Genomic DNA, 13802 nt, shown 5'->3' on the forward strand with positions numbered 1-13802 from the left:
ATTGTTATTTTTAGTCCATGTAATTTTAAAAAATCTTATTTTAGTCCTTATATTCAAATTTTGTTAAAAAGTTTATCAAACATTATTACATAAAATCTACTTATTGGTATCCCTATTAGTGAAAATATCACATTAAATCTGATTAATATTGTATAACTGTCTTAATTAGTCACTTTCAAATATGTTATTGGTGATCTAAGAAACTAAAACAAGATTTTTAAAAATTACAGGGACTAAAAATAATAATTTTAAATTTGAGAGACCAAAAATAAATTTACTTTAAATTTGAAGGACTAAAAACATATTTAAGCTAGAAATATAATACCATACTATTTTTTATTCACTAGATTTTTGTATCATAGGTTTTCTCCCAACAAAATTTTAATGACACACATTCTATGTTAAAGGAAAAATGTTTTCAATATTTAATGATGGTTCTTCATTGTTACATTTTTATTTTATTTAATATTATCATTTTATTTGTAATTATTTATATTTATAAATAAATTATCTCACTGTTAAAAATAAAATAAAAAAACTCTTTATTCTCTCTCTCTCTCTCTTTTTTTTCTTTCTTTCCTCTATTGTTTCTGGTTTATAATTTTACGTTGATGGTTTTGTTTTGCGGGAAGCCTAATTCATGTATTTTTCAATTCCAAAAAAATGGAATTAGAGCAAGAATGTGGGAAAAAGATTGGGATTGGACCTACAAATTACAATAGTCTAACACGTGCAACAATAGAGTTAGTTCGCGTGACTTGACTCGATTTTTACCGCCTCAACTTTCCGCACTTTGAATAAACTAAATTAAATTACTCTTTCCATTCTCATGCTCACGACAATGACATCTTCTCTTCGCAACCTCGATAAGCCGGTGCCAGCGTCCTTCACTAGAATAGTATATATATTATCAATACCTTTTTTCTTTTTTTAATATTTAATCCCCACATGACTTTGCATATAATTTTTTGTTTATTTATTTATTGCATCATTGGCTTTCGTAGATGAGTTGGAGACGATATGGTTTGAGTAGGAGTGAGAAGATTGAATCGACGTGATCGTAATCAAATAGTTCAAATAAGTGCTGTGAAAAGGACTACACGAGTTTGTCGTAGTATATAGAAGAAGGTGCTCCGTTCCGTTCCGTTTCGAAATTGGAAGCAGTGAAATGGGATCGTTGAAGAAGGAGGAAGAGCAAGATCTGAAGGTGTCGAATGAAGCTTTACTGTATGTTAACGGAGTTCGCAGAGTGTTGCCTGATGGATTAGCTCATTTCACTCTTCTCGAGTATCTTAGAGGTACGCATACTATCAATTTCTCTTTCATATCCCTTTCCTTTTGTTTATTTTACTTTATAATGCTTAATTTTGGAGTTCGATTGATGATTGATCTTTAGAAAATAAAAGTCAACAGAGTTGGAAAATGTCTTGTCCTTTTTATTATTTTTATTTATTGTTTGCAAAATCAAAACGGTTTCATCATCCACTTTGTTATTAGTGTGTTTGGATACTTCTTGGAATTGATATTGACTAAAGGTGACAAAAAGTAGTTTCTGTGTTGGGTCGACAATTTCACTCTAATTGTGTTTGGGTACCAGTGAGAATTGATTCTACCCAACAAAATAGCGGTAATACCATGAAAAAGTAGAAACAGCTATTAGTTGCTTTAACTTCACCGTCGAAAATTGATTTTTTCTGACCGTGAACATGTTCTAAACACGCTTTAAGCTTTACTACAATCTTGCTTTCAGGAAAAAAAAAAAAAAAACATCCAGATATAAATCACTTCATTTAAAAATATTTTTTTAACTAAAATCAATTTTATTTGAAATCAATTTTGCTAGTCCTTTTAAAGTTTCTCCTTCGTGAAGCTAAACTAATTATGGTTTTCCACCCTATTCGGTACAAAAGATATAGGTCTGACTGGGACTAAACTGGGCTGTGGAGAAGGTGGTTGTGGAGCTTGCACAGTTATGGTTTCTCAATATGATAGAAAATCGAGAAAATGCTCGTAAGTGTGTCTTTCTCATGCCTTGCTGATTTGATGCTCCTACATGCGAAACACTTCCTTCTTTTATCTTAACATCAAAGTTACACTTTTATTTTGAAAATATTCTTCCAGACACTATGCTATCAATGCTTGCTTAGCACCTCTATATTCTGTAGAAGGGATGCATGTGATTACAGTGGAGGGATTGGGAAGCTGCAAGCGTGGACTACACCCTGTCCAGGTGAGACATGCTCGTACTATCTTCTTTTATCATGCTTGTGTAATAGTTACATGGTATTGTTTTGAGTATCCTTTACTTGTTTGGTTCTCATGGTCTAACGTTGTTATCCCTGGGCTTTGGCCACGTGCTTTCTTCTTGTTTTAAATTTATATTTACCTGTCAATACCTTGAACTTACCCATTTAATCTCTTCAGGAATCCCTGGCTCGCACCCATGGTTCACAATGTGGATTTTGTACACCTGGTTTTGTCATGTCCATGTATGCATTATTGCGGTCAAGTCCAACACCACCTAGTGAAGAACAAATTGAAGAATGCCTTGCAGGAAATTTATGTCGGTGCACTGGTTACAGACCAATACTTGATGCATTCCGGGTCTTTGCAAAAACTAGCAATGAATTATATACTGGTGTTTCTTCATTGAACCTTGAAGAAGGCAAGTCTGTTTGCCCATCAACGGGAAAACCCTGTTCATGTAAATTAAACAATGTAAATGATAAATGTGTAGGCAGTGATAATAGATACGAGCCTACTTCTTATAATGAAATAGATGGGACCAAATACACAGAAAAAGAACTTATTTTTCCCCCTGAACTGTTGTTAAGGATACCAACCTCGCTAAATTTGACTGGAGTTGGTGGGCTAATGTGGTATCGGCCTCTAACACTTCAACATGTATTGGATTTAAAAGCCAAATATGCTGATGCAAAGTTGTTAGTTGGTAATAGTGAGGTAGGAATTGAGATGAGACTAAAGAGAATGTCATATCGGGTTCTAATTTCTGTAATGCATGTGCCAGAACTAAATGTTTTGTATGCAAAGGATGATGGCATAGAGATAGGTGCTGCAGTAAGATTATCTGATCTTCTGAATTTTTTCAGAAAGGTTACAACTGAGCGTGCTGCTCATGAAACTTTGTCTTGTAAGGCTGTTATTGAGCAACTGAAATGGTTTGCTGGAACACAGATAAGAAATGTTGCATCAGTTGGAGGGAATATATGTACTGCCAGTCCAATATCAGACTTGAATCCTTTATGGATGGCAGCCAGAGCAAAATTTCGAATTATTGACACTAAAGGAAACATCAGGACAGTCCTGGCAGAAAATTTCTTCCTCCCGGGTTATCGTAAAGTGGATTTGGCAAGTGGTGAAATCTTGCTGTCAATATTCCTGCCTTGGAATAGGACTTATGAGTTTGTGAAGGAATTTAAACAGTCTCATAGAAGGGATGATGATATCGCCATTGTAAATGCAGGTATTCGTGTTCATCTTCAAGAACATAGTGAAAAATGGGTGGTTGCTGATGCATCAATTTTTTATGGTGGGGTGGCTCCATATTCAATTGCGGCAACAAAAACGAAGGAATTTCTCATTGGAAAGATTTGGGACCAAGATCTGTTGCAAAATGCATTGGAAGTCCTCCAAAATGATATATTACTCAGGGAAGATGCTCCTGGCGGAATGGTAGAGTTCCGGAAATCTTTGACTCTAAGTTTCTTTTTTAAATTTTTTCTGTGGGTGTCTCATCAAATGGATGGTATCAAAGAGAGTATACCATTATCCCATCTATCTGCTGTGCACTCAGACCACCGCCCCCAAATTACAGGATCTCAGGACTATGAAATCATGAAACGTGGGACTTCTGTGGGTTCTCCAGAGGTTCATCTATCTGCAAGACTTCAGGTTTGTTGAACCAGTTAGGCAAAATCATATTCACTAAATTATTTATAAAATGTTGTATTTTTATTCCTGCTTCTCTTAATGTTAACTTGCAAATATGTGATAGTATGAATGATTAAATCCTGTTACTTTTCTCTATATTGTAGTGGAATTTAAATTGTGGCAGGAGTTTGTTACTCTGTGATCCTGTAAAGAAGTAACATGTTAAACCTGAGATGCCCCGAAGAAACTTGTATTGTTTCCACTGTCCCGATATATCTCATGTAATATGCAACTTCTATGTTTTTTATATCTACTTTTGCCCACTATCATTCCTGTGTCTTGGCATGTTATTGGCATTGATGCCTTCTGGGACCATTTGATGATGGACATAGATTTAGTTTCTTATACTCAAAAGCAATAAGCTTTGATATGATATTCCTCTTTTGTTGGCTACATGTTTTCTAAATTGTAAATATATATGGGATCCTTGTTTTTAGTTTATCTAGCAAATTCTAATGATATTGAGTCTTTCCTAGATATGTTACTTGTATATATGAGTTGCTTGTATCCTTTGTTACCTGCTCTCTCTCTCTCTCTCTCTCTCTCATATTTCACATTTTGCCTTTGGTGTTCTCAATCTTTCTATTGTGTTCTGCATGTGGTCTCTTCTGCAAATTATGCCTTTTACTTTTCAGGTGAAACGCTTGGCTACATAGCTAATATATCTTATGTTCAGGTTACAGGTGAAGCAGAATATGCTGATGACACACCAATGCCTCCTAATGGTTTGCATGCAGCCTTAGTTTTGAGTAGAAAACCTCATGCCCGAATAATTAGAATTGATGATTCAGAGGCCATATCTTCACCTGGATTTGTGAGCTTATTTCTGGCCAAAGATATACCGGGTGATAATAAAATTGGACCAGTTGTTGCTGATGAAGATCTTTTTGCTGTAGATTATGTGACTTGTGTGGGTCAGGTATCTACCTTACAGAATAATGTCTCACTTGTGATTTGTTTATTATAATTTCAAGCTTAAAGGGAAAGGAATTATGACTTCAATCAATCTTCACACTTGACTCTTTTCTCTTTTTTCTTTACATCTCTTGCATAGTCTTCTTTTCATGCCACTCATAGTTATTTATAGATATATAAAGTCTGGATGTTGAATTGAGGTAGGGTCTGTGCATTAGTCTTCACTATTAGCTTACCATTTAATCATACAAATATACAATGAATTGTACTTCAAGATCTTGCATAATATCTTGATAATTTCCAATTCACTGTGGCTTCCTATTCCCAATTACACTGGAATGCTCACTTAGCATTCTAGTCCTTCTAATGATTGTCTTTCACTTTCTATATACATTCATTTTTTTTTTGCTGAACTTTCTGTATACATTTGACCAAATCTCAAAGTTGAAGGATGATGTTACAAGCATTGGTGATGAATTCTCATGGAATGTTAAGTCAATGGATATACATGTATGTTTCCAGGTTATAGGAATAGTTGTGGCCGATACTCATGAAAATGCAAAGGTTGCAGCAAGAAAAGTTAATGTTGATTATGAAGAGCTCCCGGCCATCCTTTCAATACAGGATGCCATCATTGCTGGAAAGTTTCATCCCAACACAGAGAAGTGTTTGAGTAAAGGTGATGTTGATCGCTGTTTTCAATCAGGTCAGTGCGACCGAATAATCGAAGGGGAAGTTCAGATGGGAGGTCAAGAACACTTTTATCTGGAGCCGCAAAGCAGTTTGATATGGACAGTGGATGGTGGAAATGAAGTTCATATGATATCATCTACTCAAGTAAGCTGTACAATTTTGTAGTGAATCCTTAAATTTTAAAATATATATATTTTTTGGAAACTGAAGTTGTCTGAAATCTTTAACTTGTTTTTATCATATCTATTGCTTTATGGAAGGATTCAGCCATGTGTGACTGAACCACTTAAGTATTCGTATACAATTAAGTATTGAGAACTGCAGATCTATATAATGACAATAGCAGGGTCAAACAATGGTCAAAGAGTGAAAAGAAGGGCATTCAAGAATACAACTAATTCCATTTTGGAAACTTTGTCTTTGGCAAAATTAATCTTTCTTAACTATGGCATGTTGTTCTATATGCTGTACAACTCAAAATGGGATAGAGGGAGGGAATTATACTGAGATGTGAGTTGAATAATTGAAAAAAAGGGTTTTATTTTATTATTATTATTATTATTTTACGTCAGCAGTTTTTGTCTAAAGCTCTTTGATCAGAAAAAATGGAATTTTCAAGCAAAAAGGACCATCTTAAGAGCTGCTACTCATATGGGCAACTTGAAAACTTTATTTTATGATGGTATTATTGGCACTGAGAAGGATAGACAACTTGATAAAGAGGATTATCAATATGCTCAGATGGTTCATTTCCTTCCATATTGATAGGCTGGAAACATTTACTCTACTGTTCTTCTGTTGCAAGATTATTGAGGGAATTTCTGGTGGTGTTTTCTTCATTGTCATTTTCTCAGTCTTTTGTGTTACATATGCCTAGACCTATGGAAGGAAGTTAAGCATGTGTGTGTGTGTTAGTGTTGAGTGGTGCTGGTTTGTATTGGCTGTAAATTATGGCTTGAAGGAAATAACTGCATTGTAAAAATAACATTGTGTTGTTGCAGGCCCCTCAGAAGCACCAGAAATATGTTTCTCATGTTCTTGGCCTTCCCATGTCAAAGGTAGTTTGTAAAACAAAGCGAATTGGTGGTGGATTTGGGGGGAAGGAGACAAGATCAGCCTTTATTGCTGCTGCAGCTTCAGTTCCATCCTATCTGTTAAATCGGCCAGTGAAAATCACACTGGACCGCGATGTAGACATGATGATAACTGGGCAACGCCATAGTTTTCTAGGGAAGTACAAGGTATGGCTACAGTTATTTACATGCATTTAACTGGTGTTTTTCTTTATACATCAATATTGTAAAATAAATCCTGTGAAATTTTTGTATTCTTAAAATATATACTAGTGATACTTGTGCACTCTGTTTATGCCACAATGAGTTTGAGAATACCTTCTCTTGATGTTTCTGAGTGATGTTTGATCTGCCAGCACTAAGAATGTACGCCCTACATTCTCTCCCTGGTCTGATGTTCATTTGGCCCTTGTTTTGCTTCCTTACAACAGTGGTAAAAACCCCAAGCTTTATTACACGGTGTGGAGGTCAGCTACATGAATCACTCAATACCATTGATCCCTGTCAAAATCCAAAATTTCTGAAATCCATTTAAACCAATGTTTTTTAATGGTTTCTCCTACAGTTTTTTAGGTCTACATTTTCCCTTTCTAAATGGATTATCATCCATTTGACCTCCATTTTCAGTTTATCCTTTATTGGTTTTCTTATCACATGACTAAACTGCCTTGAGAGAGTTTCTATAATTTTCTTAATGTTGCTCCAAATTTCTGTCAGACACATGATTTAATCTTTTTTTGTTTGTCCTCTTATCTATCTCGGCATTCTTATCTCTGCCACACTTAATTTTTGCCCTTGTTGGTACTTCACTCCTTAACGTCCACTGCCATAAAGCACCACCACTAGTCTTGTTGAGTATTTATCCATTCCCAGCTTGCTTAAATCCCATGTGTAACTTCATGATCAATATCCCATCACTTTATAAGCTAATTGGTATATTGAAGATGAGAAATGCAAGCAACACACTCTCTATCACACTCTTTTAAACACACCCTCTCTCATTAGTTGAAATTTATTGAAAAATGCAAAATTTGGTTGGTCTTACCCTATTTAATAATTCTCTCTCCTGATTTTATGATTTTCAATATATTATAATCAATAAGAGTGAGTGTTAAGAGAAGTTTATTAGAGAGTGTGTTGCTACCAGTCCTCTATTGAAGATACCTAAAATGTAAAGCTCCTGGTATGATGGATTCATTAATTGTCACCTCTAGAAGAGTGATAACTCGTCTTTTGGAACTTGCATTACATTTACATATTGAAGTCTTACTCCAATTTAGCCAAAATGCTTTGATTTCAAAGTCTCTCTCCATGATTGTATGTTTAAAGTTACACGTCTTGTATCATTACCATGGCCATAGCATCCTGCAAAATAAATAAATAAAAAGTGAGTCAGTAGCTCGCGCTTACCTCTCAGATGTGCTAAGTTTGTATGAATAACATGAAAGATCATGATAATGAATTAAATTCTGGAAAAAAAAAATCTTATCAAGGAGAGATAATTAACCTTGCTTTGATCCTTGCTAACCCATGATTCCTACATTCTTTTGTTCTTGTCAGTTGTTTAGTTGAGTAATAGCATTGTTTTCGTCACTTTTTCACCTGTTTGAGTAATTAGTGAGAGATCCCATTTGATTCAGGTTGGATTTACAAATGAAGGAAGGGTGCTTGCACTGGATCTTGAAATTTATAACAATGGTGGAAACTCACTGGATCTGTCACTTGCCATCCTTGAACGTGCTATGTTTCATTCAGACAATGTGTATGAAATACCAAATATGAGGGTGATGGGGAGAGTTTGCTTCACTAATTTCCCTAGCCACACTGCCTTCCGTGGATTTGGTGGTCCTCAAGGCATGCTCATTACTGAAAACTGGATTCAAAGGATTGCTGTGGAACTCAAAATGAGTCCAGAAAAGATAAGGGTAAGTTACAATTTTTTTTTCCTCTGAGTTGTACGTATAAAATTTTACTGTCATCCTGCTTGATGTTAGACATTCTGTCATTCTTCCTAATTCAAGTTTCTTGCTAGGAAATTAATTTTCAAGGAGAAGGATCCGTTCTGCATTATGGCCAGAAAGTTCAGTACAGCACACTGTTCCCACTATGGAATGAACTTAAGTTATCCTGTGACTTTGTGAAGGCACGTGAAGAAGTTGACCAATTCAATGGTCATAACCGCTGGAGGAAGCGTGGTATTGCTATGGTTCCTAATAAGTTTGGTATATCCTTTACAACAAAGCTTATGAACCAGGTAAAATCTGAACACTGTCAAGCTATTTTCATTTAAAAATGGAAAAAGAAAAAAGTGATTTCATCTGAACTTTAAGGAAATAAGGAAGATTGTAAAGTTTGTTTTAAAAGTTCATGTGATAACAAAGTAAAGTTTCTGGCATAAGACTGGGTAGATGCTGTTAGGGATAGATCCGGAGCTTATTTCCACATAGATGTCCCTTCATTTTTTTTTTCTATTTTTCTATTTAAATTTTTCTCTGTTTCATTATCCACTACCAGTGATCAAGATTTCTCATAAGTCAGGACAATTGTTTCACTAAAGAAATTGTTGCACTCATGAGCTCTAGCCAATATACAGAACCTTTTAAATAGGTTAAAGTTATCAATTAGTGTGGGATTCAAGTTTATGATTGCTTTAAGCACTAGTTTTGTTTCTTAGACCTCTCTTAATTTTGAGAAAGAAGATAAAGAGAAATTTCTTAACAGAATTAAGATTAAGATAAGGGAAAGTTGAAGTGGGAGGTTATCTCTATATGCAATAAATCTTTCCATGCAGGGACTAGATGGCTTATTCTTCCTGTTTGCATTTCACGCCTCTCAAATTCTTTTGCTTCATATACTCTTTTTGTATTATTTTTCATTCCCATGCACATGGGATATTTTATCTAGTATGGTCATAAACCACTTCAAATTTGAAAGCTTAACATGTGATAGCTTAATACAACATGTTCAGGGTAAGGGCTATATATATATATATATATATATATATATATACTAGATTAAGTATATATTACGAAGCCCAGCCCAAAGTTCATATCCTATGATGCTAGATAGGATTTGAATTTTGGGATTGCTAGTCATAGGACAACTTAATTCAATAAGAACTGCATTAGTTGCTTAGTAATTGTGTTTTATATTTTTGTGGAGCTTTCATTCAAAATTTAATTTTTCTTTGTATTTCTATTTTGTTAGTTGTGAAATGATTGCGTCATTAGATAGTGATAATGTTGTGCTTTCATTTATTCTTAATAACTATAGGCAGGTGCTCTGGTTCAAGTGTATACGGATGGAACTGTTTTAGTTACCCATGGGGGTGTGGAAATGGGGCAAGGTTTGCATACCAAAGTTGCCCAAATTGCTGCTTCGGCTTTCAATATCCCTCTCAGTTCTGTGTTTATATCAGATACTAGTACTGACAAGGTACTAAGTTACTCTTTTTATGGGTTTATGTTTTTTTTTTTTTTGGAAATTAGTGTCTGCTAGATCATACCATGTAAATAAGTAATTTACTACTTTCTTTTTCTCCTTCTCTTACCACTTTATTTATTTATTTATTTTGAGTTTTTAAATGGTTTATTACAAAAGACAATCAGCGAAGTCAAATTCAAGGTTTAGAACTTCAAACTCCAGTTGGTAGTTTCAGAAAGCTCCACAGTTTTGTAAAAATATAATGGGAAAAAAATAACATTATCATAATGTTTTTTGTATATAGCTTTTTGTCAACTCTCCAAAGTAATTTTTTGGAGAACAACAAAAGCTCGCAAGCAATCATAAGAAAGAGATTGACTGGGTGTTTGGAACCTTGCTGTATGTAAATATTTTGAATATAGTAATATCCTTCTTTACCTTCTGGTTCTTTTGGATTATCCTTTGCTAATTTCCCCCCTTTTACCCTTTTTTGAATCTGGGGCTATTGTTTCTGATGCTAAATTGCTTTGATGTCCTCATGCTTGCTGCAAAATTAGGTTCCTAATGCTTCTCCAACGGCAGCTTCTGCAAGTTCTGATATGTATGGAGCAGCGGTTTTAGATGCATGTGAGCAAATAATGGCACGCATGAAACCTATTGCTTCACAGCGTAACTTCACCTCATTTGCTGAGGTACTCTTGTATTTTCAGTTTTTGCTTAGCCTAGGACGTGACATACTCAGAATAAATGATTATATAAGCAAATTTGTTCATTACATTTCATGGAAGTTGTATTTTTATTTAAATTTTATATAAATGCGGTGGAGTTGGGAGGTGTGAGAGGAAATTCCTGAAAAAAAAAAATTATTTGATTAGATCTTACAATTTTCATATAAATATCTTGGGTTTCAAAATGAATACAAATATAAGTGATTGCGTTAGTTTGAGGATTGTATAAGAAATTACATCTACTATATTCCAAATCCTACTGAAGTGTGTACGACCTATAGACTATGTTAACAAGTCTTCCAATTACAAGTATCTTTTATGATAGTCACTGCTTTTAAAAGGTGCCTTGTGTGTGGTTGAAAACTATTGAACATGTTTTGTTATGCTTTTATTATTTTCAGCTAGTTAGTGCATGCTATGCAGAGCGGATAGACCTTTCGGCTCATGGATTTTATATTACACCTGATATTGGCTTTGATTGGTCGACGGCTAAAGGAAAACCGTTTAGGTATTTCACTTATGGGGCTGCGTTTGCTGAGGTTGAAATTGACACACTGACTGGAGATTTTCACACCAGAGTGGCAAACATAGTTTTGGATCTAGGTTATTCTCTGAATCCAGCGATAGATGTTGGACAGGTACTTTTTCCTTTCTATAATTGTTTATTATTAATTTCAGAATAGACAACTAGATAAGGATGTATATTAAGGATGGAGAAAGAACAGGACAGGACAAGAATTCTTCAAACAGAAATCAGAAAATTTGATAGAAAATAACTTAATTCTGTTTCCTTATATTTTATGATGGTGAATGAAATTTGGCTTTCATAAGTAATTTGAATGTTGGTAAGCATTTTTTTTAATCGAAATGCTTGTGTTGACTTTTTAGGTGATCAGAGATGTTGCTAAATATTGTTTGATTGTGATATGAAAAGGTTTCACTTTGTGAGAATTGTGCAAATTTTCGAAGACTATTTTTCGGAGTCTTTATTGCAGGATGTTTGGTTCTGGATTCTTCGTACAACTGAGACCTTTTTGGGGAAATGATAAAGTTGTCTTGTTGAGACCATTTTGCAGGATGTTAATATTCCTTTGAATTATTCACCAAAATAATTAATATATATATATATATATATATATATATTCCTTTGAATTACAACTTCCTACTTTTTCCCTCCCTATTCTTGAAAATCATATTGCTTTATTTTTGCATGATGAATTCATATTTTGTTCTTGCCATATATTTTCACAGATCGAGGGAGCTTTTATGCAAGGTCTAGGTTGGGTAGCTTTAGAAGAACTTAAATGGGGAGATGGAGCACATAAATGGATCTCGCCCGGGTGCCTTTACACATGTGGACCTGGAGCTTATAAAATTCCTTCTATAAATGATGTTCCCTTCAAATTCAATGTCTCACTCCTGAAGGTATATTCCTGAACCCTGAACTATTATATTAGATGGTCATTATAAGATTAAAATATTGATGTTATTAATTCACAAAATTGAAGATATCAACATGTTGACTTCTCTGTTTATTGTTGTATGCTCTAATTGGTAGGGTCATCCAAATGTTAAGGCCATCCATTCATCTAAAGCTGTTGGTGAGCCTCCATTTTTCCTAGCATCAGCTGTGTTATTTGCAATCAAGGATGCCATCATAGCTGCAAGAGCTGAAATGGGGTGTAATGACTGGTTTCCTCTCGACACTCCAGCAACTCCTGAGAGAATTCGGATGGCTTGTTTAGATGAATTATCATCATCGCTTGTTAACTCAGATTTCCATCCCAAACTAAGTGTTTGATATCGGCATAGTCACGTTAATTTTCTTATCATAATAACACGTGAATGCTCACAATGGTCCAAAAACATAGAGAATGTCCAACTTACCACTCACCTGATACCCAATATGATGTAGCAATTCACAATAAAAGCAATGGAAACTTACCGGCTCTATATTGTCTGCATTGTTATGTTATATTTATTTAAGAATGCATATTTAATGTCCTTTAACTTAAGTACCAGGTGACAAGATCAAAAAAAGTATTTGCTGAATTAGTTAATTAGATTTTATTCAAATGTTTGATAAATTTTCTTCCCTTTTCACATATTTCATTATCGTTGATATTTAAAATCATGTGTAAATAAAATTAACTTTTCTAATATCTTACCTGATTAATTTTATAATGTAAAGTCACAGGATTTTTAATTTAAGCAAGGTTAGGGATAGGGGTTGATCCACGCTTAAGCAAGGTTAGAAGTTTGAATCTTGTCTTGTGTATGCAGTCACGTTAAATCTTGGGGCCAGCTATCCTACCCTTTGAGATGTCTCTAACGTAGCGAGGAGATTAGTCACTGCTATCGGCGGTGGATACTCCAGGGACGAAAAAAAAATTGTGCAAGTATGACCTTATTTCACAATCCATTTGGCATATTTACAATTTTAATAAATATTTAATGCATGAATGCTTTAGACATTGATAATTAAGTAAATTAATATATATATATATATATATATATAAACATATACTTTAATTAATCTTTGTTATTCAAGCTTTTGATTAATGGATAATTAAAATATTTTTTTATAAGTTAAAATTAATTTATTCATTAATAATAAGTTACCGAAGAACTCAATGACAGTTCCACGTTTTTTTTTGTATCGGCAAATGTTAGTAATTAGTAAGTTATGTTAGTTGGGTCACAGGAGGTTCGAACCTCTGACTATCCTTATCCCTCCAGCCCCAGGACCACCCCCTTCGCCACCAAACCACCTTATCACTCCGACAGTTCCACAGTTTTAACTCATACATGAATAAAAATAAAATAAAAAATCTCGAGTTCTTTTGAAAGAGTTTATCAAAATATGCTCTAACATTGACTATGATGAGCTGCCTTGACGGCTGTGCTGATATGGGAGTATACATTGTTTAACTGTATTTTTATTCTCACATTAATATCTGATTATGGTCCTCTTTTTTGATTGAAACAAAATTAGTATCTTAACTTTTAAAATAAATAA

At 34.2% G+C, this 13802-nt stretch overlaps 1 protein-coding gene across 1 annotated transcript; it reads left to right on the forward strand.

Moving 5' to 3' along the window:
• The first annotated feature begins 793 nt into the window (after positions 1-793).
• LOC109806687 (xanthine dehydrogenase 1) lies at positions 794-12747 on the forward strand. The gene is made up of 15 exons (XM_020369161.3): positions 794-898; positions 1005-1298; positions 1911-2010; positions 2122-2230; positions 2425-3912; positions 4628-4870; positions 5389-5703; positions 6561-6800; positions 8273-8557; positions 8665-8886; positions 9906-10067; positions 10613-10747; positions 11185-11421; positions 12035-12208; positions 12342-12747. The coding sequence occupies exons 2-15, from the start codon at positions 1169-1171 to the stop codon at positions 12582-12584; spliced, it is 4083 nt and encodes a 1360-aa protein (XP_020224750.2). The 5' UTR covers positions 794-898; positions 1005-1168; the 3' UTR covers positions 12585-12747.
• Positions 12748-13802: the final 1055 nt, after the last annotated feature.

Source organism: Cajanus cajan, chromosome 10 (genome assembly GCF_000230855.2).
Source record: "Cajanus cajan strain Asha chromosome 10, NIPB_CcT2T_4, whole genome shotgun sequence".
In the NCBI taxonomy this organism is placed as follows: domain Eukaryota; kingdom Viridiplantae; phylum Streptophyta; class Magnoliopsida; order Fabales; family Fabaceae; genus Cajanus; species Cajanus cajan.